Source organism: Platalea leucorodia, assembly GCF_965183815.1.
Source record: "Platalea leucorodia genome assembly, chromosome: 17".
In the NCBI taxonomy this organism is placed as follows: domain Eukaryota; kingdom Metazoa; phylum Chordata; class Aves; order Pelecaniformes; family Threskiornithidae; genus Platalea; species Platalea leucorodia.
The window spans coordinates 1,480,298-1,505,994 of NC_138839.1; the positions used below are offsets into that span (position 1 = coordinate 1,480,298).

Sequence of the window (25,697 nt, forward strand, 5' to 3'; positions counted from 1 at the left end):
CTATTGGCATTTAATATTCTGTCATCATCTTGCCACAAACTGAGGTTTTATAAAGTAAGGCAGTGACCACAAAGTTTGAGCAAGAAAGTCTATCTAAAAGGCAAAAGAAATGTCGTCTGGACTTTCACAGACTGTCAGGTCTCAAATGTCTCACATTTTCTGATGAAATTATTAATGCTACTCTATGAATAAGTCTTACATAGTTTGCACGTCTTAGGAGCTGTAATGAAAATAATCAAGTTGGTTTTGTCTTGATTTCCATTTTTTGAGACTGTTCGTATGTGTTCATCTATATACAGATTCTCCTTATTTGAGGGCAGCAAATCCTGTACACTGTGTGGTGTCAAGCGCTCTGGCTCCTGAAGGACGTCATGGTACTGGAAGTAGAATATATGTCAAACTACGCTGTAAGGGAACACGCTGTTAAAAGCTGGCTTTGTCTACTTTTTTATTTTTTTTAATAGGCAGTGTTTGGACTACAGACATGGATAATACTGCATCTTTAATGCTTTGCAACAAATTGCCACATCAGCACTAAATACCTCCACTTAATTTTTCATTTGGATACGATGAAACATTTTTTCCCATGGAAGGAAAAGTCTGGTCTTTGTGATCGTGGCACTGCCAGCCCAAGTTACAGTAAAGGTTAATCACAAACAAGAGACAAGTAAAGTAGACAAAGAGCATCATACACTTCACTTTTCAATGGATGTTTTCATAAATGTATGAATAATTTAAATTATCATTGCTGAGTATTTATTCGAGTGTTTCAGGGGAAAAAAATGCCTCCTCTTTTTTTTTCCCCTCCTTGATTCTTTTCATTTCTGTCTCATCTCTTTTATGTGCTGCATCGGCTGTTTTCTTGCCATCTGAATCAGTTTTTTGGAACAATGGGATGTATGAGGGCTGAGGGGGCAGTTGAAGAATACAGCCCTTGTTGTACACTCTGTGACTTGACATTGATTAATGAGGGTGCGGACATGGGCAGAATTTGATAGAGAGAGAAGGGGAAATTGGAGGACCTGAGGGCACCAGAAGGAGGAGGGCAAGGAGATGACAGAGAGAAGACTAGAACGATGCCAGTGGCTCCGCGCGTATGTGGAAACAGCGAGCGGCGGAAGCCACCCCACTCAGGGCCATCTACCGCGAGAGATCCAAAAGAGACGGAGAGACTTTGTCTATCACGAGAAAGACCTAACACCGACAGCGGGGCATTTCAGAGAGTATCACGCCTCTCTCCAGGTTTATCCTGCATGTCAAGACTCGTTGTGTCAACACAACCCTTTCCTTCGTGTGAACATCTGCCCCCAAAAATATCGGCAGGAGAAGCTTTGCTGCTTCCTCGATTCTTTCACACACACCTCAGTCTCCACCCTGTTGGTTTACTTTCAAAACCTAAATGCACTGCAGTTTGTAACCTTTTCTGCAGGACTCTATAACACGTACGACTGTGCTTACAAAGAACATTCAGATCAAGGCTGTTTGGATGTTAGGGGAGGGTTAGGTTGGTACTGCTTTGGAGAGAGAAGAGAGTTTTCCAAATCCTATTATTTCAGTAGGATGCCTTTTATTGTCTCACGCGAATAAATCAGAAGTACTGATGCTGGTCAGAAAAGAGTAACGTTCATACACTGAAAAGCCAGAGAAGTTTTTGGTTGGCTCAATGTCTGGGGGCTGTGGCGTGGCTTTTTTTTTAATCTTATTTTTTTAAGAAACCCACCTTCCCCCTTCAGAAGTACAGGCCTACAATGCGCTTAATCACTCGGTGAAGTTGTGGGAGAAGAAAAACATGTTTCTTGAGTCTTGCTGGGTGGTTCAGGTTTAACGAAGCCTGAAGTATACAGTCACCAGGTTTTCTTTAGTTGTATTAAATTGGAAAAAAATTAAGTGTATAACAGAAAAATTCAAAAAGCAGAACAAACAATGAAAAATGACTGCAATCCCTTAAGATCCGGGAAAATTTTTTTTGCACACAGAAATCTTCAGATTTCTTTTCACAATGTAGCAGACAAAAGCACTTAAATATGATTAAACAGAATTTGAAATTTGTTGCTTCAAACTTAGTATCATTCTTATCTGTTTTTTCACTGAGGTGCCAGTATACGTGTTCTTATCATGTATGTTCTACACTACTAGCAAAACACTTAAGTCTGAGTAACAAAAATCTTACATCCAAGATACATTGGATTTAATAGTTCTGTAAGTTATGTGTAACATTTCTAGGATGGAGATACAAAAAGACCAGTCTGACCACGTGGAAACATTCTCATTCAGTCTCAAAATACAAGAATGCAAAATAACTATTTTCCTTAGGTGTGGCAAATGAGCGTACTAGTTGGAGAACAAATTTTACACGTCTATTTAGCACTTCAGAGTGGTGGGGCGGTTCCCCGCACGAGGCATAGTATGGCCTAGAGGAACGGGCTGGGTCTCCATTTTGCGGAATCGCAATTGTAGATGAATTGAAAATAATATCCTAAGTAAAATCGAGGAATTCCTAATGGTGTTAAATAACCCAATACAAATTATAAGGCGGCAAACAATAAATGCTAGGCATGCCATCTGGCCTAGGTTACAGACAGACAGCGCGGACACGTAAGCCCCGAGGTGGTGCTCCAGTTGGCCCACAGGCGCTCTTCTGCAACAGAACTTGCTGCTGCTCAGCAGCGCTGTCCCAAAAGGGGCTGGCCAAGGAGCCTGAGGCAGCAGGGGCGACGGAGACGACTCTTCTCCACCCCGCTCCAGGACTGACTGCAGGTCTTTCCTGCTCCCCGGTTGCCAGTGCGCCGAGCTGTGCACCACGGGTCTGGGAGCCGCACGTGGTGAGACGCTGGATGATTAGGATACACCAGATGAGTGCATCAACACAGCATAAGATATACGCAGACAGCTGTCACACGTCTCTTCCTAGTATTTGGAAGATAGATTAAGTGTTTGTTTATTCTGCTGTTTCAAGGTGCAACTGAATAGCATTCATTCAAACCAGTAACTCTTACGCCTGTCTTGTTGGATCCTGCCCTCTGCAGAGAAAGATCAAGCCTGCTGGCTCAGACAGAACTGAAACGGTCACCAAAGTGCTCAAAAGCCATCTGAAAGCTTTACACTGATCTGTGTGACGTTCAGTTAGCGTCCTCGAAAGGGCTTCATCAAATAAGGTGATGCATCAAGAACACGGTAGCCACCAAGTGAAAACCTGCTGCTTTAGGAGTGAAATACAGCACGTTCCGTACAGCAGTACAGACAGACAGGACCTACAGTACGTCTCGGAATTATTACTATTAAAAACATCAACAGCAAGATCTTACTAGTCAGAAATCTTTACAGAAACCACTCTTGATGAAACCTGGAAACAAAGCTGCAGTTTCAGTAATTTCAGTCAGAGAGAGAGAATCCACCCCGAAACAGCAACAGCCCAGTTCTCAGACTCAAATTCAAATTGTTTTGCCTTTCTCCACCGCCCCAGATAAATTCGATATCTGCCAGACTACTGACTGTTCATGTGCTAATCTGACTCAGACTCTCATTCATGGCTGCTCTCTTTTGCATAAAACATTAAATGTTCATTTAAGGGGGCAGTTGTCCCTACACCCTACGCCAAAGCTCTCGCTACCAGCCTGCTGGCTGCTCTAAGTGTGTCTCATTTTCCCTTCATGTGGGGGAGAGCGAAAGATCCCGGGCTGGCTGGCGTGTATATAAAAGGAACGCAGAAAAGTTGCACAGATGAGCACCGAATCTCCTCCCTGTCTCTCATCTGCCGTGACCACCACCAGCCAGCCACCAGCTTTAAAGCCTCACCCAAAGAATAACATGAAAATACAAGATGTGGAGATCAGTTGCCTCCTGGCTGCTAGATGCAGGCAACCTGTTTGAGCACCAGCGATTTCTGCTTGCCCAGACAAAAACAGGCCCCTGTCCCTGAACATCTGGCTGAGCGCAACGTCTTCGACCTTTTCACTGCGGCAGAGTCTTCCAGCGTTTCCCTTTCTCTCCCCTCTGCATCCAAGACAAGCAGGCCAGCGATCACCTGCAATGGCAGCCACAGAGGGTGACCTGAGCCCTAGAGCTACTGCTGGAACAAATGAGAGAGCTTAACTAGAGCAAGACTGGCATAAAAAGGAAAGAGAAAAAAAGAGAGGAACAAAGATTCCGTCCAATTTGCTCTTTTCGGCATTGTAAAAACTGGCCTGTTTCCCAGTATATCACTCTGCCATTGAATAAGGTCAATTGCAGAGCAGTTCTTCAGTCATCCTGATGGGTTTTCATGAGAAAGTGAATGGAGTGCAAATTAGCCAAAGTCGTCACAAGCTTTTTTACTGTCACTCTAAGCCTGACAGTCCAAAGGAAAATGAGGATTAATAAATCTAACGAACTTTCTCTATTATCCAAGCCAGGTTAGGAAACTATTTATTGTCTCTCTTTTTCTATGTTTCATCCATTTTGCCTACTGTGGTGAAGCATTTCAAGAAGAAAGAAACAACAGACGCATGCACACACACGCTTGCACGCACACACAGAGCTTAACCTCTCCAAATCTGCTAGACAGAGCCATAGACATACCAGAAAATAAAGGCACTGGCATCATGCAAGCAAATCAAGATTTTAAAATAATTCAACTTTGCACATACCGTAGAGTTTTATATGAATCCTTACAGCTGCTGATTTCCATTAACCAGTATGTGCTCAATGTGCTAAAGGTACATATTGTACGGGAGAAAGAATAAAGACTGCTAGCAAGTCCTAAAAATTACCTTCTTTTTAAGAGCAAAAAATTGGTTTCAAGTTAAAGGGGAAATATTTTTTAACAATTATATCCACATGTGTGAAGTAGATTTTAGTGTAGTTTCAAAAATATTTTTTTTTAGTAGGATAAGGCATTTCCGTATCTACTGGTCTAGAATGCAAATCTTTACTAATTTATTAAAATCATTTGTATTCGGGTAGCTTTTGGAAAACCAGCTTAATTGCCTGAAACATTCTCAGAGACCAGGAGGTCACGTCCAGCCTATGCCAGAAGTGATGCAAAAGACCTCTAGGAACCATTTAGCATTTTTCGTTTGGAAGGTTTAAGTCTGTGTGTATATGTATACATACATATATGTACGTATGTATGTATGTGAGTCTAGCATAATGCAAATCTGTCCATCTTCAGCGTTGGACAAAATGTTATCCCATGTAATTTGTAACACATTGTGATTAGTACAGTAGTTTTCATTCAAGAATCTCAAAGTCCTTAAAAACTTTTATGAATCAGGCCTCATGCTGTCTGAAAATAGATGTATATGTTTTCAGAATGCATGTTTTAAGCACCAATTAAGACATTTCACATCTGCGGTAAAACAGGTGGGGAAAAGGAGACAAAGAGATCAGCCATTTGCTAATGTCCTCGGAAATAAATGCCTGGGAGGAGACCAGCATGAATTTCAGGTCAACTGGCTCCTACTGTAACCTTAACAAAAAGTGATCAAGCTCCTGATTTCTGAGGATTAGAAATACATTAATGGCGGAAGCAAGCAAAATACACTGTAAGCAAAAGTTTGGCACCAGGATCCTAATAAAAACACCCCTAGTATTACGAACAAGGACAAAGGTGATAAGAGAACATTGAACTAGCCACATGCAAAACTGACAACTCTTTTTTAGACTAAAATGCTGAACATCAACACTAGCTACAGTCTAAAATGATGCAATTTTTCATTTTCCTTCTGGTAACCATGAAAACTGTTCCTTCAAATCTTGCTTCTTGCCTTTGCGCTGGTACTGACTATAATTGTATTCCTCTCCCATCATAATCTGCTAAACTTCTTTCATTAATAAGAAGGAAAAAGGTCAAAGGAGAAAATGCAAGGTTTCATTCTGGAAGCTACTCAAAAAAAAGTCGCTTTAATTTCTTCTTTGTTTCTTTGAGATAATCAAAATTGTAGAAAAAAAAATCATTAAATACCTAGTTGGACATATTCATGGCTGCAGTGGGTAACGAACCGGTTTAAAGTCAAGTCCAAGAGTTTGTTTCAACACTTTGTATTCAGCTTTTATGTGGAGACACTTATGAGAATAAATTCCCCCTGAGGAAGCTCATGCTACAATCTCACTAACCAAAGAAAAATTGTTTAGCATTCAAAGCAATCTGGGGTTTGTTGAGATTTCCCTTCTCCTACTTTTACAGTCACTTGTCATTCCATTTAATAAGAGAGAAAACTTTCCTGACCATCTAAATTATGCCATTCAAGATATTAAGGAAAACACACATACCCCAAAGTAAAGGTAAAATTATACTGCAATCATCAAATCAGCCTTCTCTTCTTTATCCCATCTGTATATTCTCCTTGTAAATGCTCAAGTATTGGTTAGAAAGCTACACGAGCAGCATAGTCCTACCTGCTTGCCACTTAAATTGCTGGTATTTTAATCTCATCAAAGAATCTGAGTTTTTCTTCCTGCTGTTTTGACTTTGCTGTCTCTTAGTCTTGTCACATTCACTAGTTTTGAATAACTGCAGAACTTGCATTTACAGAATTTGCAATCTGCAAGATTGTTTAAGTGATTTATCAAATACTTTGATTGAACACTTATTGCTGTTCCAGTTCTGAATCTCATTTAAATTGACTGGGCTTGACATAAGCCTTTAGAGTGAACACAGAAATGAGTCCGGGCTGTGTCAGGTACGGCATGAGGGGAAGAAGGTTCCACCTCCAGCCACGACACTTCTGGAACTGCACGCTGGTAAAATCAGCCAGGTAATACATTCCTTATTAAGCGTTTTATGTCTGATAAAACCAGGATACCAACCGTCAGACAGGCTTTATCTTATTAATGATGCAGCACAACGTCTCTGCAGGTAGGTTCATAACACACAGAACATCTAGCATCACCCAGGTTTCTAAAACTGTCTGTGGGGCGAAGGGGTCCGTAACTTCGGTAAGCTCTGCACAGCCACAGAGACCACGTTACTTAAACCAAAGTTGCAATCACTTGGCGCTCACAGACAACACACAGATCAGAGTAACGCTGATCTCTAAGGAGTTTTGAAATATCTGCAAAGTTGAAACATGGTAAATTTTTGTCACCAAATGGATGAGGTACTTCTGGGGGATACTAAGCAAGTTGAGGACAAACGAGTTTGAAGGTCCACACAGAAACCTAATGCCACAACACCAGAAGGGATGCAGCAAAACTCTTCTTCATCAACTTACAAAGCAATGCACCACAGACAAGTATCATTGGAAGGTATCTTTTTAACATGAAAAAGGAAAAACATCTGTAACCACAAACTTCCTTTGCATTTACCTCTGTGATCCTGTACTAAGTGTGCACCCTGCATAAACTTTTTAGCACGTTGTTTGTATTTACCCCTACTCCAAAACAGTATTCAACAGATGAATTAACTGAAGCCATCAGAGGTGACTCAAATGACTGTACCCGATTATTATACACTTTTGGTCCACAGAGGCATGGGTCAGCTCTGACAAGGAGAAGAAGGTTCTTCTAGCAGGCTGCCCCGAGAAACCCTCAGCTTTGAAATGTTTATATCCACTTTACATGACATAGTCAACATTTGTTGATCTCCAAGGATGCTGCGAATCCCTTCCTTCCTTCAGGATTTCGGTGAAGAAAATGGATGCTGAAATGCGTATGTTGCTCGTGAATGTAGCAAGGGCGCTGCCAGCCAGCTGTGCGAGTCTGGCTGCTCCCATTCATCACCGACCTTTCTGGCTGTGGTGAGGCCACGAGTTAACCTCTACAGATTTATATCAATAAATATCACGGAGGCTTTTAGACTTGCCATTTCCTAATAACAAATAAATAAATGTTTATTGCCTTTCTTCCTAATTTGGTTAAGTTCATGAGATTTTACAGAGCTTTACCAAATCACCTAGCTGTTCCCCTTGCATGTTCAATGCCTTATGCGTCATTGAGGTACCATATGAAATTAGGTGTTAGGTTACTAAATTCATGCAAGAGAGGGGCTTCCCTAGTGTTTCATAATTTAAGGTAGAACAAATACAGCCCCCAAGAACATTTGCTGTCTGCCGCGTCACTTTCAATGGTATAACTATTTAGAAACAAAACTTAGAAATTAATAAAAGTACACAAATGCTGTAATAAACCTCTTCAAAAATAACAAGTAGAGATGGGCCAAAGCTAGAGTGGATTTCAAGCACCCAGGATTCCGAGGTGATCAGCTACAGAGTTTTCATCATTAATAACAAGCAAGCAAAGATAGACCAAATGAAGAGAATTTGTTTCAGTTTGTAAGAGACTAAAATTACATGCTTTTGCAGCATAACGGTTGTGAGTCTTTCTTACTAAATCTGTTGTCTTTCAGGCTCATGGCATTTTCAATGCTTCCTCCAAACTCGTGTGGGATAATGCACTTCCAAAAAGTAGGCTCTAGGTATGCACATTCTTAAAATCAACCACTCAACACGCATCCAAATAAAAGTGAGCTTTCCTACCCATTTTCCCCAAGAAAGGAAGCTCAGAGCCCTTTTATGCATTGTGAATGGCCCACCTAATTTAGACTGAATTATACCCTAACCTTCATTTCCCCTTTACTTCTTTGCTCCATTCAGCAGTTTCTGACTTCAGCTAATTCACTAACAATCCCAGCTGGTCCTTCCCAGCTCCCAGTTCTTTAGCACATTGTCCAAGGAAACTATGTGCTCCCATCTACACTGGTATGCCACTCTCCAATTAACCTACTGCTGAGAGGCTTTACCCCTTTCCACCATCCATTCCTCTGCACATACATTTTTTTAACCTTTTACTTCTTGAATTGAAGTTTATAAGATCTCTTCCAGGTGAGAAGGTGTTAAATTTATTTGCTAAATGTGGTGCTGGTTACACAGGAAGACAGAACACACGATCAGGCGATAGCTATGAAAAAGTAATCTGGTTGATCTAGAATGCATTTCAAAGCCAAGCATTGAGGCGCAGATGTTTAAGATACAAGTAAACAAATAACAAAAGAATTTCCACACTTGCTGTATGACAGGCATATGCTTGTTCTTATTACTGAAACCATGCAGAGTAACTAAGGTCAGCCAGAGGTATGGCTGGTATTTGATCTACACAGCCCTGCAGTAGCACTGCTTAAGACATGTAGATGGATTTTCTATTCTCATTATTTAAAAACAATCACTTTTCTATCATGCAATTACAACTTCGATGACAATAAAATGAATGCCTGTACCCATGCAACCACGTGTTCTTTACTGTGAAAGTTTTACCATGTCTGCAAGAGACAGCAGTCCTCAGCATGTCCGTATTTCAGATCTATCACTTCAGTGTACTGTTTTGGCTGATCAGGGACATAGATGATCCTAGCTACTGGGTGCCTGATCACCTACTTGCACAAGTGGAATAATCCAGGCTAGAAACAGTTCTGCTATCTTGGGATAAAAGCCAAGACTTCAACATCTTCAGGTCCCCTATCCAACGACCATGTAATTATATACAGAAAATTTCCACAGCAAATGTTAATAAACCTCACTTGATTCAGACTAGAGACTCGTCCCTCCTCTATTATGGTGAGTGTCTGCACATAGCCCGTGCTGATAAAAGTGTCCTCCTTTTCACTTAAACTGTTGCCGTTATTCCAAAAACTCTTTTTCTAGTGTAGATTAAGACCCCATTTTAAAAGACCTAAACTTCAACGTATGCTTCCTGAGAGCCATTTAACATTTCATTTTCTGACAAAATGCTAAGCGTCCTCTTTCTAGGTAAATGGCACAGATCTCATTGTTGACAAGATCCTAGATAAAACAAAGATAGCGAAAATGTAATTGATGGCTATTAAACACCTACCTCCCCCAATTCATTCTTTCTTGTACATTTGCTTAGAACCAAGTGAGCATAATAGCAGCACAGTGCTCCGAAAGTGGTTTTCAGAATCAGGCAGTGAGAAAGTCAATATGGAGCAGTGTGTCCATTTGTTTTGATTTATCTCACTAACTTCAATTGACAGTTAATTCATCAGAGTAGGAAAATGCCAGTCTAGTGAAAACACAACTCATGAAGGGGAGAGAACAGAGTGGAAAATGTAGAGTGTGGATAATACAGGTAATAAATTAAAGGATACAGTATCAGTATTTTATCATTCACGTTCTGAATTTGCTATATTCTTACTCTTGCCAATTACAGTTTATAGCAAGCAGTAAATTTACACATGCATTTACTGATATATATCACACACACACAAGCCCTTACAAAATGAAGCAACTTTGAAAAACAGGAAAAGGCAGGAAAAGAAGTCACTTTGGCTCAAATTTCTAAATCTGAAATTCCCAGCAGATTACTACAAAATCTTGTAATAAAATGCAGGCAAGATGAAAATTTACACTGTGAACGTGGGCTTGGATCTAAAATCCACAAAAATAATAACGAGTTGAAAATGAGATTTGCAACAGAAATACTGGTGCACCACTGACACCAGTGCAGCACTGCCCGAGAGCAGGGAAGGGAACGGAAGACCTGCATCTCCCTTACGCCCTGGGAAACGCCCGGAGCAGGGCAGCACAATGCCCTGCCCAGCAGCCTCGGGGGGCTGCGTGTCCCCCTCTTATCTGGGGGCACTATTTGGTGTGTTCCCTGTTTTAGTCCCTTGACCCCACAACTTTATGTCATTTGTTATCACCCAAAAACATTTAATTTCTCCCTATTTTGTTTTTTTTTCCCCTTAATGCCCCTTTCTCCCAGAGGACAGCTTCAAGGACATTTTTAGGGTTGGTCTTTGCCTGACCTTATGAGAACATCAGTGATGACAATGAAAGCTGGAGGCGGTATTTAGGGAGGATGTGAGCCTGGCACATTTCCACTGCATTCGCCTCGTAGCCCTCCAGTGTCCAGAACCGTCGTACGAGAGAGATGAGAGAGGATGCCCCTGCCTACTCCTGCTGACGCAACCATTTATGGACTGGATTCACACCAACCCAGGCCTCTCTGAACCTTCTGAGCTACCTGTCTCCGCAGGTAGCATGTTCTGGAATTCACTTTTCACTACATAAAGTAGTACCTGTTTGTATTTAATTTCAACACTTCTTCTACTAGTTTCATCAAATGCTCCTACTGCACGTATTATATTATTTCTTAGATAGCGATTCCAAATTCACTTTATCCACTGCTTTCAGGATTTTGTAAACTTCCAACAGTATCTACTCTACCCTACACCTTCTCCTCTCCCAACTCAGCAAATCCAGATTTTCCAGTTCTTCCTCCTAGAACAGCTGCTCAGTCCTCTTGGAAATTTTAGCTGCCCTCCCCTGTTCTTTCTCCAACTCTGCTCTATCTCTCCTCGCACCGGAGCTGCAAGACAGAGGCACGCCAAGGTCTACACAGCAGCATGATGATGTCCTCTGCCGCCTTCTCAGCATCCTCCTGGCAAGTCCAGGGCACTGGCGACTTTTTTGGCTGCCACTGCACACTGAGCCAATGATTTCGGAGACCTGTCAGCAGGGACTGCAAGCTCTCTTCCCTGCCTTCTGTCTGCCAGTCTGAAGTTCAGCATCGCACAGACACGGCTTAGATTACTCTTCCCTGGATACACTAAACTACGTGACCTTATGTTTATCTAAATGGAAGTTAACCTGCGATCGCTTTTGCCCATTCACTAAGTTTTGCAGGGTTATTGACATTTCGGTCAGCACCATCCTTGAAGCTTAACTTATGTCTGTAAAGTACTGCTAGTCCACTTAGCAGTAAAACCCAATTTCTGCCCCAAAGAACACCGACAACTCGACAAGAATCTGAACTTCCTGGCTTTTTTTTTTTTTTTTTTTAAATCAAGCTTGTATGCTTATTAAAACCTAAGCACAGCTGCAGTGGACTAAGAAATTAAGCCTCTCTCTGTCTATTTCCCAGGAAACTGGACAAGAGCCAAAAATAATCTGTCCTGTTTAAAGTAAGTATCTGCATTTTGCCTCAACAACTCTCCAGAAAGGCAGCCTTTTTATCTCCCTTTCACACCGCTGAAATTCATTTTGGAGATGATATAAGCACTTACGAATAGCAAAAGATACTTAACTTCTGAGAGTGGAAGTGTCTGTAAATTAGTACTTTGAACAATAGTTTAGTTAGTATTTAAGAGATGGGATGCATGCACCTTTTGTTTGAATGCACGTAAATATACAACAAGGTGCAAGCTTCGTAACAGTGCAGTACTTTTACATTATTAAGCTCTCTTAATAAGAGATAAAACACAGCAACTGCTGAGAGCAAACAAGATTGCATCAACCCTAAAAATCCTATGACTTCTATATTGCTAGCTAAAAGACTGCAAAGGCACAAATATGGGTTAGCAACACAGAAGATATAAAGAAATCACAGCCTGAACTTTCACCCAAATATCTAAATTAAATCAGAAGTCTTCCAAAGGTTCAGAAAAGTCTAGATGTTTCTGTTATAATCACAAGCCACTGCACTTCGAGGGCTTTTATTGCTCAGAAAGGAAAATACCAATTACCGCAGTAGGGTTTATTGGTGCGTACGGTCACAGGAAGATATGAGAGTCTCGTAGCCAAAATGCCAGGCCTGTCCAGCGAATAGGCTGAACTCCTCATAACCTTAAAATAATTTCAAAACCTTGGTCTTTTATCTGCACCTAGTTTCTAAACATCTTGTGGCTGATGTTCACCATCGCTAGACACCTCAATATGAATTTCACAAGCTGGCTCTTCAGTATGTTTTCGCCCTGCTGCTCACTTGACTGCTTCCACGCTCCCCACACACCTGCGATTCCATCCTTTGCTTCTTCCTTCTTTTTCACCAAAAGTTGAAATATTCCAAAACATTCAAATATATCAAAAGTTCAAATAATCTACTGAAGGTGTAAAATCTGCTTGCATTAAGTTTTTATATGTAGACACTTCTGCTACTTGGCTGGACGCGGCAGTCCCACTCCACGTGCGCAGCAGCGTTACCGCAGGGCGAGGTCAGAATTCCCAGCCTGCCTTTGCGCTTCGGCCGCGCTCCTCGACTGCCGGTACAACATACACATGCAATAATACAGCACTAGCAATAACCACCACTACCAATATCAAGGGCTAAGTCACTGGAGCTGTATTTAATTCTTCCCTTGCAAAAGCTTTCAAGTCAACTCAATTAAAGTAATCCACCACAATGATTCAAGTTTTACAGACAAGGATTTCCCCCCCCCCCCCCAACTGAGCAGCTTGTAATTGAACAGTAATGTTTCAAAGTTGTTAAACAACCCTTCTTTCATTATATAAAAGATGAAGAAAGCTAAAAGGTATAAGCACTAAAAAGATATCTGATGTCTTACGGTATTAGGGGTGGAATTATCCAATTCCACTGAAGCTAACAATAGCTGCCTATGTTGTACAGCCAGGATATTCACCCAAACTATAGGTGACAACTCTCCCCTCCTTCAAGAGACAAATATTTATTCCTCTCCTCACAGCAAGTCCTTTGGACTATGGCTGTTGTCAGCTAAAAGTGGATCTTTCATTTCATATTGAGCTCTTTGACACTTGTCAAGCTCACTTTAAAAAAAATTCAGCTCTTGTAGCATTAAAATCACACTCCCAGTAAATTTTTTGCTGGTCTGCTGCACAAAAGTACTTCTAATACATACATATGTAATCCAGTTTTTAAAATTTGCTTTACATCAATAAATTGGATTTAAATTTGCAAGAACCCCTTGTTAACAGTTCTGAAAAAGGCCGGAGCCCGTCTCGCCGTGAGGCAGTTCTCTGCACAGCCGACAACCCCTCCCCGCACCTCTCGGGGACGGACAGGCCTACCAACACAGAGCCCCCCGCGCAACGGCCAGCAGAGCCGGGGGAACTCCGTTACTGCTCAGACCTACCACTTTCTGACTTCAAGACAGGAGGTTTATCCAGTTTCCCACATCACTCCTCTTTTCCAAACATTTGGCTTTGGTGATTTCCCCCCCGCCCCGCCCCTTCCCTTTCCCTTACTCCAAGTTTAAGGCAGTTCACCACTTACGGTCATTTACAGCTTACATCTCAGTAAATCCAGAAGGTGTCTGATGAAAAAGAGGGACTAGCCAAGCATCTTAATCCCCCTGTTCATTCATGCTCTCTGTAATGTTCTTTCAGGCCTCTGCTGAGAGACTAGGCTGAAATGAAGGCTGATAAATTAGTCTGGAGGGAAACAAGGCAGATTCTGCTTGTAAAAGGTCATTCCAACTTTGTTCTGGGTGAGGGTTTATCTTGACTGCAGCTGCGACAGACAATGGCCGGGGCCTAAACGGCAGAAATCCTAGCTCTGCTCATGAAATTACTGTGCTGATAAGGTAGAATGGACTTCAGTGAGATCTAAATGGGAAAAGGGAGGTGGGGGACAAGGGTGAAATGTAGGTATTTTTGAACATGATTGAACAGGGATGACACAATAAGATGTACAATTAAAGCAATGACTTGCCCAGGCATTACCTGAAAGTGAAGAAACATACTGCTCGCTAATCAGATCAAAAGGAAGAAAATACCCACTGCTGTGTGCTGAACAAACTGCCTCAGTACAAATGCAGGCACGAGTGGGCTGAATGCTGCAGTTTCTATACCAGAAAGGTTATGAAATACATTAAACACAAAGGTGATTCTTAAAGATCAGGGCTTCCGAGCTACTGCATCCTTTACTGTACATTAGATGGCTTCCAGGACACACTGGAGATTTACTTCACGAGCAACATGTTGCCAAGAGCAACCTAAATAAGCCCCACTAAAGAGCGCGCACGAGCAGGACATCTGGGTGAGAGTCCTCTTCAGTGAAAAGCACTTTAATTTTTTTTAAGCACATTTAGTGCAATTCTGGGGCAAAGAGAGTAAGTGATGGCAAGTTCTGACGAACCCTCACTAGTCTGTGCTTCGCGATGTGTACACAGATTGACTTTCCTTGTGAGAGAGATGCCTCTCCTTTATTTACATATCCCACTTGAATGTGCATGTCTCTGATCAATGCAAACACATTAAATGGTCACAGCATACTGTTACCAGTCTGGAACCCAATTACGCTAACCAGCTCCCACTTAGGCCCGCGCCTCAGACGATCTCGTTATCTGTTTGCTTTCAGAGAGGACAGAGAACCGGGAAATGAAGCGAGCTGCCCCAGTCAGTCGAGGTGGGTATTTCACAAGGACGCTTCGCAAAGCAGCTGGCCTTAGTCACAACTTGAGAAGCAAAGCACACGATTAGTAATAAAATTTCCAAAGACACCCCTATGCACAGAAATGCTCCTTCCACTCCGCCTGGCCAATTCGCCACCTTGTCTGACCACCAGACCTCCTCCTCCAGACGTGCTTCTTCCATTAGTGTTTCTAAATGTGACTCAAACTTAGCTTCACACCTTCCTTGGACAAACAGCCCGTGTTTTTCAAAGTTGTAAACTTTCAGTACAAGGACTGTCTCATTTTGTACAGGTCCCAGTACTTTGCTGTGATGAAATACATAAAAAGAGGAAAGGATGAATAATTAAATGGTATCTTAACAAGTGAAGGACAAAGACCCACCTATGTTCCACTACTTCAGGAAGAGCGATAGACCCAGCTTTTCACTGTCACCTCTAGATACAACAACACAACTGCCTTGCATTTCCAGAGCCAAATAAGAAGCAATCGAAGTACCAAAATGTGTGAAGTGCTAAATCCCACAAAGTAAGAGTTGCTACATTTAGCAGTTCTCCAAATCTGCGGTGCTGCTCCATATTTGCCATGGGAAGAGGAGGATGGTGCCAAATTATGCAGAGAATGTGATTTCCCCTTTCTTTAGAAGTAATTAACATAACATTTTACTCTGGAAAATTCATTGTTGCCACTTCTTGTATTGTACAGATCGAGTTAAAGAAATTTAATTTAAAACCTTCAGACTTCATGATTAACCAGGAACTCAAAAGAGGTTCACTGAAAGGTTTGCTAATGTCACAAACCTTTGGAGTCTAAACACAGCTCTAAGTATTTAAGCCTTGACTCAAAGTTCAGTAATGACTTTCTTGAATGTCTTAGCACAAGGTTCCTGGAACTCAGGGGCTAGGGATAAGCGACACAGAAAAAGGACCCCAGAAAATACCTGGGTGAACACCTAAAACATTCACACAGCAAAAGACGGTACAAGCAAGGTGTGGGTAGCCTACCTCTAAGTAGGAAAGGTGGAGCAGCTCAGGCCTTGGCAGACAGTTCCCAGGTTCCCTAGAGAACTTGGGTACGTTCTGTATCGCTAGCTTATGCTGGACTCCTCGATGCCATACTATCAGATGTACATTACCCACCAGTAAGTAGCACAAGGACTGTCTTCTCAAACAGCAACACATCCCTGATGACCATGTAGAAGCAGCCTAAGAACTGCAAAGCAAGTTATTTTGCATTGCTTCTGCCTTCTGAAATTGCAACTGGAAGAGTCCACAGAGTGATGCCTCCTTTAAAGTCCCCTGTATATTTATGGTTTAACTTATTGATCATTTCCTTTACAAAAGCCTACTGTGTTCCAATGCTCCATCAGCCAGGCTTTTCTGGGAACAGACAAAATAAAGGTTGGATTTCTACGTAGGTTAGCATTCCAGAGGAAGAAGTAGTGCCCTGTATTCTGCAAGGCTTTTGACAACGAAAAGAGCTATTTTTCAAACCCTGCGGTCACCACTGAGCTATTAGTGGGATTTTCTTTTCCTCATTTTTTTCTTTTTTTTTTTTTTTTTTTTTTTTTTTTTTTTTTTTTTTTAAGTGTGGATGATAAAATACTGTTTCAGAAGCTGGTATTCATGGATGTCTCTCGAAGACGAAAAGAAAATATTTATTTCCTTTTTCTGCTTGTGAATCAGAATGTTCTATTTAAAGAAAGTGCCCTCTGCCGGATTGCTCATGAGTTATTACCCCTTATGGAAATAAAGGAGAAATATCAGGAGGTATTCTTAGTCATTCCCTTCCCTTGTCTCTTCTTTTTTTTCCTTAATTCCTTATATACCCATGTTTTAGAGAAGTGCCTAAGATAGAGCAAGATATCTTGGCATTCTTGGGCCTAAAAAAGACTTACTCTTTTAACCCTGACATTGAAGCATTTGGTGAAACATCAAAAAATGGTACAAATTTCAGTCATTTCACTTGGATGTCATAAGGTGTATTTTTCATTTTTATCCAGGGTTGAAATTAATAAATTACACCACCACCACCCCCAACAGATTTAGTTGTAGAGAATGAGATTTTGCCTTCGATACAATAAGCCGTTCCCCCGCGCCCCTCCCCGCTTTTTCTTTCTCCTCTTTCTGAATCAAAAGCCAGTAGCATGTGCCTACCGGCACGCTTTTAATACAGGCATAGGAAGCAGTCTAACAATTGACAGGACCTGGAAGCTGACTCTTCCCCTTCCTCATGATGGTCTCCTAACAGCAGAACAAAGGCCGTATACTGTGGAGAAAATTAAAGTGTTGATGTTCCCACCACAACTGTTCTCTGGAAAGACGACAGTATCTAGCACGTACAAAGTTGAGCAACTTTACTGGCCCAAAATCGCACAGTATTTAGAATATTTAGAGTTCAGTAAATCTTTTTCCTCCTTGAGATTAATTTTTTTCACTTAAGTGCCAGGTTTCAGCCTAAACCAAAAGTTTATCTGCAGTTTTATAATGCATGTGCATATACATTCCAACTACGGATGCCTGTTAGCAACTACTCGTGGCTAAGGACATATGTGGGCAGTCCCCGAGTGCTCTTACGTTCTGTTTACCTTAGGAACCCATAGATTCTTTTTTTTTTTCAAAATTATTCTAGCCAAACAAAACTTTGAGAAACTGCGAAGTAACCCTGCATGGGAAATGTTTTCTGCGTAGGTAACGCACTCCATCGAGGGAATGGCCATGCACACCATTCTTCAGCAATTTCCAAGACTGCTCATTCCCTGCAAGCGCATTAGATGTGGTTTTGAAAACAGCAATTCATAAGCTCTTTTTCCCTGAGCGATAGAAGCTGTTATAGTAACATTATTCTCAAGCCAAAGGGAAAGGCAGAGGCCAGAGAAAATGAATGAATCAGAAGACACATGAAGAAAAACTACAAGGAAATGTCATCACATCCTTTCAGTCTAAAAGTTGAAAGAACGTTAGCAAGAGATGAGTGCAAACAGGTTTTGGGACTTCTTTGCTCATTTAAACGACTCGTACTTCTTCTAGCATCTTTTGTTACAAAACAGGACAGACAAGAACACGCTTCTTTAACAAACCGTATCAGCTTTTAAAGTGAAATGAGGGAATTTGGGTTGTATGTTCTTTTAACTGGGAAGCATGACAAAACCATCACAGTTAAAAGAATGCTTAGAGTCTCCTTCCTATTTTAATATTTTTAAGACTCAAGGAAATACAATATAATTCTCCTCTCAGCAATCAAGGCCCATCATGTGAAGTAAATTTTCCTTGGCACTTATGAGTATTTCTGAAAAACAAACAAACAAACTAAACAAAAAAAGACCCCCACACCAAAATTTCAATATTCCATTTTGTGGGAACGGGGAGGTTGAACTGCTATGAATCACTGCCACTATAAAGCATGCTCAAAAAACAGCAGAGTTTTCCACTGGCACAGACGTGAAGCCAAGAATGCCTGCTGCATCCTTAGCTGCCGGCTCTTATTTTTTCCACAGTTATTTGTCTTTCATGGGACAGCTTCTATCTTCACCCTAAAGTATTAAATGAAAGCACTTATTTTTCAAATGTAAAGAAGCAGCCTGCCTCTTACACTTTAGTGTAAGAGAAGTCTCTTGTGTTTCAGCAAATAATCTCTCTTAAAATATAAATTAAAAGGAACTAATAACTATCTTTTATTAATGGTATTTACTCTGTGAAGCTAACTGAGCTAAAAGCATATCTGATTGCTTCCAAATTCCCTAGAATTCAGTTGCTGAATTTCCCTCCAGGACGTGATTCCCATTCTTCTCTCAATTAGCAAAATAAACAGTGCTATGATAAATATCATTATTTACTCAACAAAGTGATCAAAATCATTACGCGATTTTTTTTTTTTTTTTTTTTAGGTCCCAGAGGCAATAAAGTGAAAACACGCTGTGATTTATTTGGGGTACTCTGAATGCTATGTTCTGTGTCAGCAGGCAAGGAAGTAATAGGATCAGGAGAGCAGAGCAGAAATGCAATCACGTCACACTAAATAATCACAAGGCTTTTAGTTTGGGTGGTATCTTTTAAGGACAAAAAGGTAGATAAACACGATCAGCACAGTAGTGTCAGGGAAGGAGGCACAGAGGGAAAACACAGGGCACACCATCCCGTACGAGCACTTACTGAATCATCTCTCTGAGGGGGCGGGGGCCGGAAGACCGACACATCTCATTTATTTTTATGAAATGAGCATGAATCACTCACTGCCATCTCATGTTAAAAAAGCTCTTGAATAATAGGTGTGGTTTAATTTAAAGAACATTTTTTAAAACATATTCCACAAAGCAAATGTTGGAGGAAAAACATATAAAGAAACAAGATAGTAAAGACTTGCTGCAGATAAAGCAGGGCACGTATTCACCCGGTCTTAACTCAGTCCCTTCTGTCTGGCTAAAAGGAAAAACATCTATAAGGAAAAAAATTACACATCTTTTTTTCAAAATATGGCAACTAAGACACGACATTCTGTATTCCCTATGATGTTTTAGGCTATTAGGGGAAATAATGAGTAAAGCTGAAAGTTTCAGCAAATAGCATTCTTCTTTTACCTCCTGCAGCTGGATGTTTTACCTCAGAGCCAGGACTGGATCAAACAGTTTAGATGAAAAAATAGCTGGCCCCTACCTCCAAACAGAAGCCCGTGTTTCTTGAGGACTTCGAAGAAATACAGTTAACTGTTTTGTTTCATTTTAATTTTCACAAATCTGGTCTTACTGAGGCTTGAAAAGAAAAAGCTGTTTCTGCAGTGTTAATGCCTTAGATAGAAGAGAGATCCATTTTCAAATCAAAACCCTTAACAGCACATTTTCCATCCCCCCAATTTTTTTTAATTACAGAAATCAGAAGAAGTGGATCTTAATTGTGAAGTACAAACTGAAGCATTTTTAAATTTTTATTGTATTTGGATATGCTGAATTAGCATGCTCAAGCTTTAACTAAAAAAATCCACAGAACAGCAATAAAAACCTGCCTTCCTACACACCTACACACACCACGAGCCTACTCCAACATCCTCCAGCACTGTTTCATCCCTTATGCTATCTAGGGCAGATGGGGGCCCATTACAGAGGGGCACAAGTCCTAACACATTAAGAAACTTGCATACTGCCCATGTTCAGAAGCCAGATACATGTTTTTAAGCACAAAGATGCGTCCTATAGACAACATAAACAACAGTTTCTAGCAAAACTGAGATGTTGCTAATGAACGCCCACTTAAAATGTGATGTAAAGCATTCTTCGATATTGCCACTTCTAGTGGCGCTCAGTTTAGGCAAAGTCTGACAACAAATTTCCTGTGATGAAGGGCAAGAACTTTCTGTGCAAAAGGCAGAAACACTATTACAATTAAGGAACTGATGGCTACTAAAAACAAACAAAAGACGACCAGGTTTTCAGGATTTGGGTGGGTGGGGTTGGGTGTCCACAGAAGTGGCATTATTAAGAGTATAAACTATAGAAAATGAACTGAGAAATATGAACAGAGAAGAAGGTTGAGTGTGAAGAACAGATCTTTCCTGAAGTAAAACTACTAATATAACTAATGGAATAAGCAATTCAAGTATAATAGTAATATCTCCATTAGCCAGCAATAAGGAGTTATGTGTAAGAAGTCTTACAACGGCATTTGACTTTCAAGTCACTGCAAGTCAAACCTACAAGTTAGAGAAGTATTGTCAAAAATGCCAAACTGCATAAGGAACACTTCTCCTCGTACACTACAAAAACTAGATTTGTCAGATTCACCACTATTGTAAGAAACAAGATACAGAGGCAAAAGTCCAGCCAACAAGTTACAGGGTGACAAAAAACTCACCCCTTTCCTTTTTTTCTCTTGCTGCCCATTGTCTGCCTACTCAATTTTATTAACAGAGGGTGGAAACATATCCCAAGTTACAATTTTCTAGCACAAGTGCCATCACGTAAAGCTGCCTAGAACATCTCTTTAAGGCTTTTCCAACCTTACACCCAAAGGAAACAGCTCACGAACCAACACACAGGCAGAGATAGTATTTATTACATGAATTCCTGTTTAGCACATGAAGGTATTTGTGTATGTTTTTCCCAAGTGAAATAATGAAGGTATTGAGTGACTAGAACCAGATTTCTGAACTTTCTTTAAACGTACTGGGAAGTGGAAAACTTCTAGAGGTATCTGCAAGTACAAGCAAAGTCAAAAGAGATAGTGTCAGGGTGGGTCTAAGTGTTTGAGGACATCTGATGGAGGACAAATAGTCCTTCCTTTCAGGTATGAAACGTACCTGCCAAATCAGAGAACAAAAGAATGCTGCTGAAATGTGAGAAGCACCACAGAGAAAGAAAGTTTGTTCAATTACACTACAAAAATAAACAGTATCGCAAAGTCAACGTAGACTGTTGTTAATAGATAGGGCTTCTATCAGGCCTGGCGTTCAGTGCAGAATGGACATAGGGAACATTTCTTAAAAACATGAATGTAAATACAAACTTTTATCAGAAATATAAAACAGAAGGACAAAGCTTTGCCAAGGTCATAGAAAAAAAGATTCGCATTACTCAAATTTCGTCTGACTTCTAGCAGCCAAGGATAGCACTTTGTTCCAAAAAAATTGTTGTCTAACAAAAAAAACCCAAAACAAACAAACAAACAAACCCAAAACAAAACCAAATGCCATCTATAAATACTAGGCTCAAAAAAAAGAGAATTCACCTTTCTGTAGGAGCCACTTCCACACTGCAGCCTACAAATAATCAATATTGCATATTCCTAGAGGAAAATCATGCTTTGTTTCAGAGACACCTTAACGTGACCAGTACATCTCAAACCACCTCACACCTACAGCCTCCCTGAACCACGCAAGTATTTCCAGTAGATTAACAGGGATTTCCGCCCCCCCCACCCCCCCCACCCCCCCAAAAAAAAAATGTTTTGAAGCTAATACAGTAACACTAATCAAATATTCTGGAACAATATTCACAAGAAAAGCAGCTAACACAAAGATGAACTTCTGAGGAATGCCATCAGCCAGAGGGAGAGGGAATTAAAACTCTCAGCTGAATTTCCCTTCTTTCCCTACATAGGGGAGAGAGAAAAGGAAACTCTTGGCTCATTCAACCAAACTATGATTTTAGCTCTTCAGACATTTCCTACTGCAGAATGACAAAACATGATTGAGTTTTGCTTTTATAGCAAGTGGTTTTTGCTTTCTCCTGCACTTTCGACACATTAAAAAAGTAAACAAAAACATCTGGACACACAGAATGTAACTGTTCACTGATTTTTCAGACTTCACAATCAAGAGCGTAAATATAATCAGACACAATTTAAATGTTAATGCTTAAGTCTGGCCTTTTTCACCTCATTTTCTAAGAAAACAGGGCTTCTGTGATTGCACTGTTGGCTTGTCCAATTGGTAAGTCTTACCGTTTTATCCCTTAGTTGCTTCCCACTGTACTCCAATAGTTTTAAAACCACGGCTTCATGTCAGTTAGTGGCCGATGGAGAAAACGGGCCAAGTTACTGCTTCACCCAGGGAAAAGGGAGGTAAAATTCCGCTTCCACACATTTGGAGGGAGAGGGCTAGCCTATCAAACAGCATGCGGGTCCTAGCCAGCCAAACCCTCTGAACCGGCTGCCCCAGACCCAGCCGCTTCCTCAAGACCACAGCCAGCAGCTCCGACGCGCAGCAGGGGCAGCGGTGGGGTGGGCATTAGGGCGGCGATGGAGCAGCAGTTATAGATTAGAGAATGGACACTGGATGCACTGGGATAGGACTGTGGACACAGAGCATAAATCCTAGGCTACATTTCACTGTTCGCAGAATCTACTATAATTTATGATAATTCTTAGGAGTACGGATATTTTCAAATCAAGAACAGAGGAGCAGAAGAGACTAAGATGATTTCTGGGACAACCCCAGAAAAGCAGGGAGAAAGATACGAGTTCTGGGATAGCGGTGCTTTTCCTACTGAAGATCATTTTTTGTTTAGCTCTTAGGGGAAAATGACTTTCACATTTCTTTATCTTTGCTGCAGAACGAGAACTCAAGAACATCTAGGGTGTTAATGGGTACATGCTATTTTTCTATGACCAGTTAATAATGCCTGCACAGCTAACATGGACTGGAAGTCAAAGGTAACACACCCAACTACAAAACATGATGCGACTAATCATATTTCTTCCATTGTGACAAGTTCTGAACACAATCTGAAAATGACAAGCACTTTAAGAAGTGACCCAACATCATTTAAAACCAACCTTCTAAAATGGTGCTAGAGCAGTATTTGTAGCCCAAGAAGCTATCTTGAAAAGGACTTCTGCTGCCTTTTAAATACCGCATGTAATGGGGGACGCAAAATAACGTAGGGAAATATGGCATTAGCAAAGTCACTACTTCTGTCCCCAGGCTAGTCAGGACTCAGTCTAGCTTCATGAACAGTTTGCACAGAAGACAAATGAATGTGATTATCACATTCAACACGCTTACCTCCCATCCAAAGTTTGTTTCCTTTAATGTGCTCCTTCGTACTGTCATATAGGGTCCAAATCTTTCCCCAACTTCAATCTTCTTTTTGGCCCAAATCCCTAGCCCTGCCCCTGGAATCGAAGATTCTCTGAGTTCAAAATCTGGTGGGACTGGAATGTCATCGGGAATGTAGACGGGAGCTTCATAAGGTGAGCCCTCCTTGGGAGTGAAGTCCTCACTGGTGGGAAAGGGTGATGGAGGTCCGACAGGAATGGGGGACATAATACTGTCCTCTGTTTCCTCCTCTGCACTTTCGCCAGCAAGGAGATCAGGGTCGGTCTCGTACATATTATTTACAATCTCGCTGTCACCTAAAAGGGGAAACAGCAGAACAAAACACACTGAAATACTCACGTGAACATTAGTTAATCTCTTCTTGGGACAAAGTTTCATAAAGCCTAGTTCGCATGCTTTAAGGATAGAAGTAGTGGCAGAAAAAAAAAGATAATCCTCACCTACAGAACTCAGGTAGAACTGAGGTAAGAATATTCATACTGGCTGCACAATATTCAGTGTTACTGAAGGATGAGATGGAAGCTAATTGCAGGCCTGTCACGTTACACTGGATCAGGGCTACTGTCGCGATTGTCTATCAGTAAGGGAAAGAGGGAAGAAAACACAGAAGAGGTGTTCGAGGTTCTCTGTAACCCTTTATTGTTTTAACTGGCTCAGTATATTTTGTAGAGGAAATAAAAGAGAAATTAAGGTAAAACCCAACTTCAGTTTGGCATGAACAAATGTTTGCCTAGTATTTGGGTTTCTTGGGTTCAATGTGTCACACAACAGAAGCCGTGGCAGATGTGACCTCCCAGCTACATCTCAGCAATGTACCTTCTCAGGTGTAACAAAAGCATCACTAGCTTGTGATACTACTTTAAGACTAATGTGTCCTACAGGCTTAAACAGCGAGCATTTTAAGCTACGCTCTCAACCACAGCACAGGTATTGTTTCACTGGAGTCCACAGGATGGGGACCTGGTTGGCAATAGTGCTACGACAGTCAAAGAGAAGGCTAGGGAAAAGCCGTACACTTCCTCCTATTCCACGCAACATCTCAAACTAGACAGAAACAGATTAACCCCAGTAGCGTTATAGCATTATTCTTTAAAAAGAAACCCAAGCACTTAAAAACAGGGGCATAAAATGCTTATTTAATTTCATACTATCCAGGATGTAAGAATTTCAGAGGCAAGTCACTATCTCTTTTTTCCTTTTTTCAAAATAATGATTTGTGTGCTCTTTCCACAAAAGCATCGGCAGAACTGCAGCTGTTTTTCCTATGCCTCAACTTCTTCAGTTGTATGAGGGAGTAGGAAAAAAAACCAAACACACATAAGAAGATTTGAAAGGGATGTACATAGAAGAAAGGCATAATTTTAAGTAGGAGGAGCTAACATTACTAGCCAGAATTGATAACTGCATCCAGTTAGAAATACCATGTCAAATCTTTCATGCTTAGCATCTTCAGTATAACCACAGCACTGTTCAGCTCAGCGCCTTCAAAAGACTGGGAATCAAATTAGTCCGGAGGACGGGAAGGGAGTGTGTGTGTGTTTGGGGAAAACAAACAATCCCCCCGGCCCCCAAAGTAAATACCCTTAATCCTGCAAGGATTTTTAAGCTTAATTTTCCACCAACGAAGTATTACACTTCAGAGAATTACAAGTCAATCCCATTATTAAACCTGTAACAACATGCATCCATTTTCTGGTTTGATATAGGCTTTTACAAGCTAAAAAAATTCTTCAAACATCCCTTCCTCTTCCATCACTTGCCAAAAACAAATAATCTGAGTCATGTTTACCAGAATGCACTGAAAGAAAACCAAATAAGAAAAAAGTCTGTGAGCACAGGATTTGATTAAGAAGTTTTCAGAAAAATACTTTTAACTGGAAAATGATAGTCTGCTGAATCCAAAATGCTTCATTCAGACACGCATTTCAGCGATTTCACGGCAGAATTCTGCTTGCTGGATGCAGTTCTGCTAAGAAACTGCCACATTTCCTCCAAATTCATTCATGATCAAGCAACGAGGCCAGTCTGCCAAGGCAGCCTTGCCGGAGGG

At 41.0% G+C, this 25,697-nt stretch overlaps 1 protein-coding gene across 2 annotated transcripts in view; it reads right to left on the reverse strand.

Moving 5' to 3' along the window:
• PRDM16 (PR/SET domain 16) overlaps positions 1–25,697 on the reverse strand; it is a gene marked incomplete at both ends in the record, with an annotated part of 340,471 nt that overhangs the window by 189,485 nt on the left and 125,289 nt on the right. For both annotated transcript variants that reach the window (XM_082328865.1, XM_082328864.1), the window contains one exon: positions 23,594–23,943. In XM_082328865.1, coding sequence (XP_082184991.1) covers positions 23,594–23,943 — 350 coding nt within the window. The remainder of the gene's footprint in view (positions 1–23,593; positions 23,944–25,697) is intronic.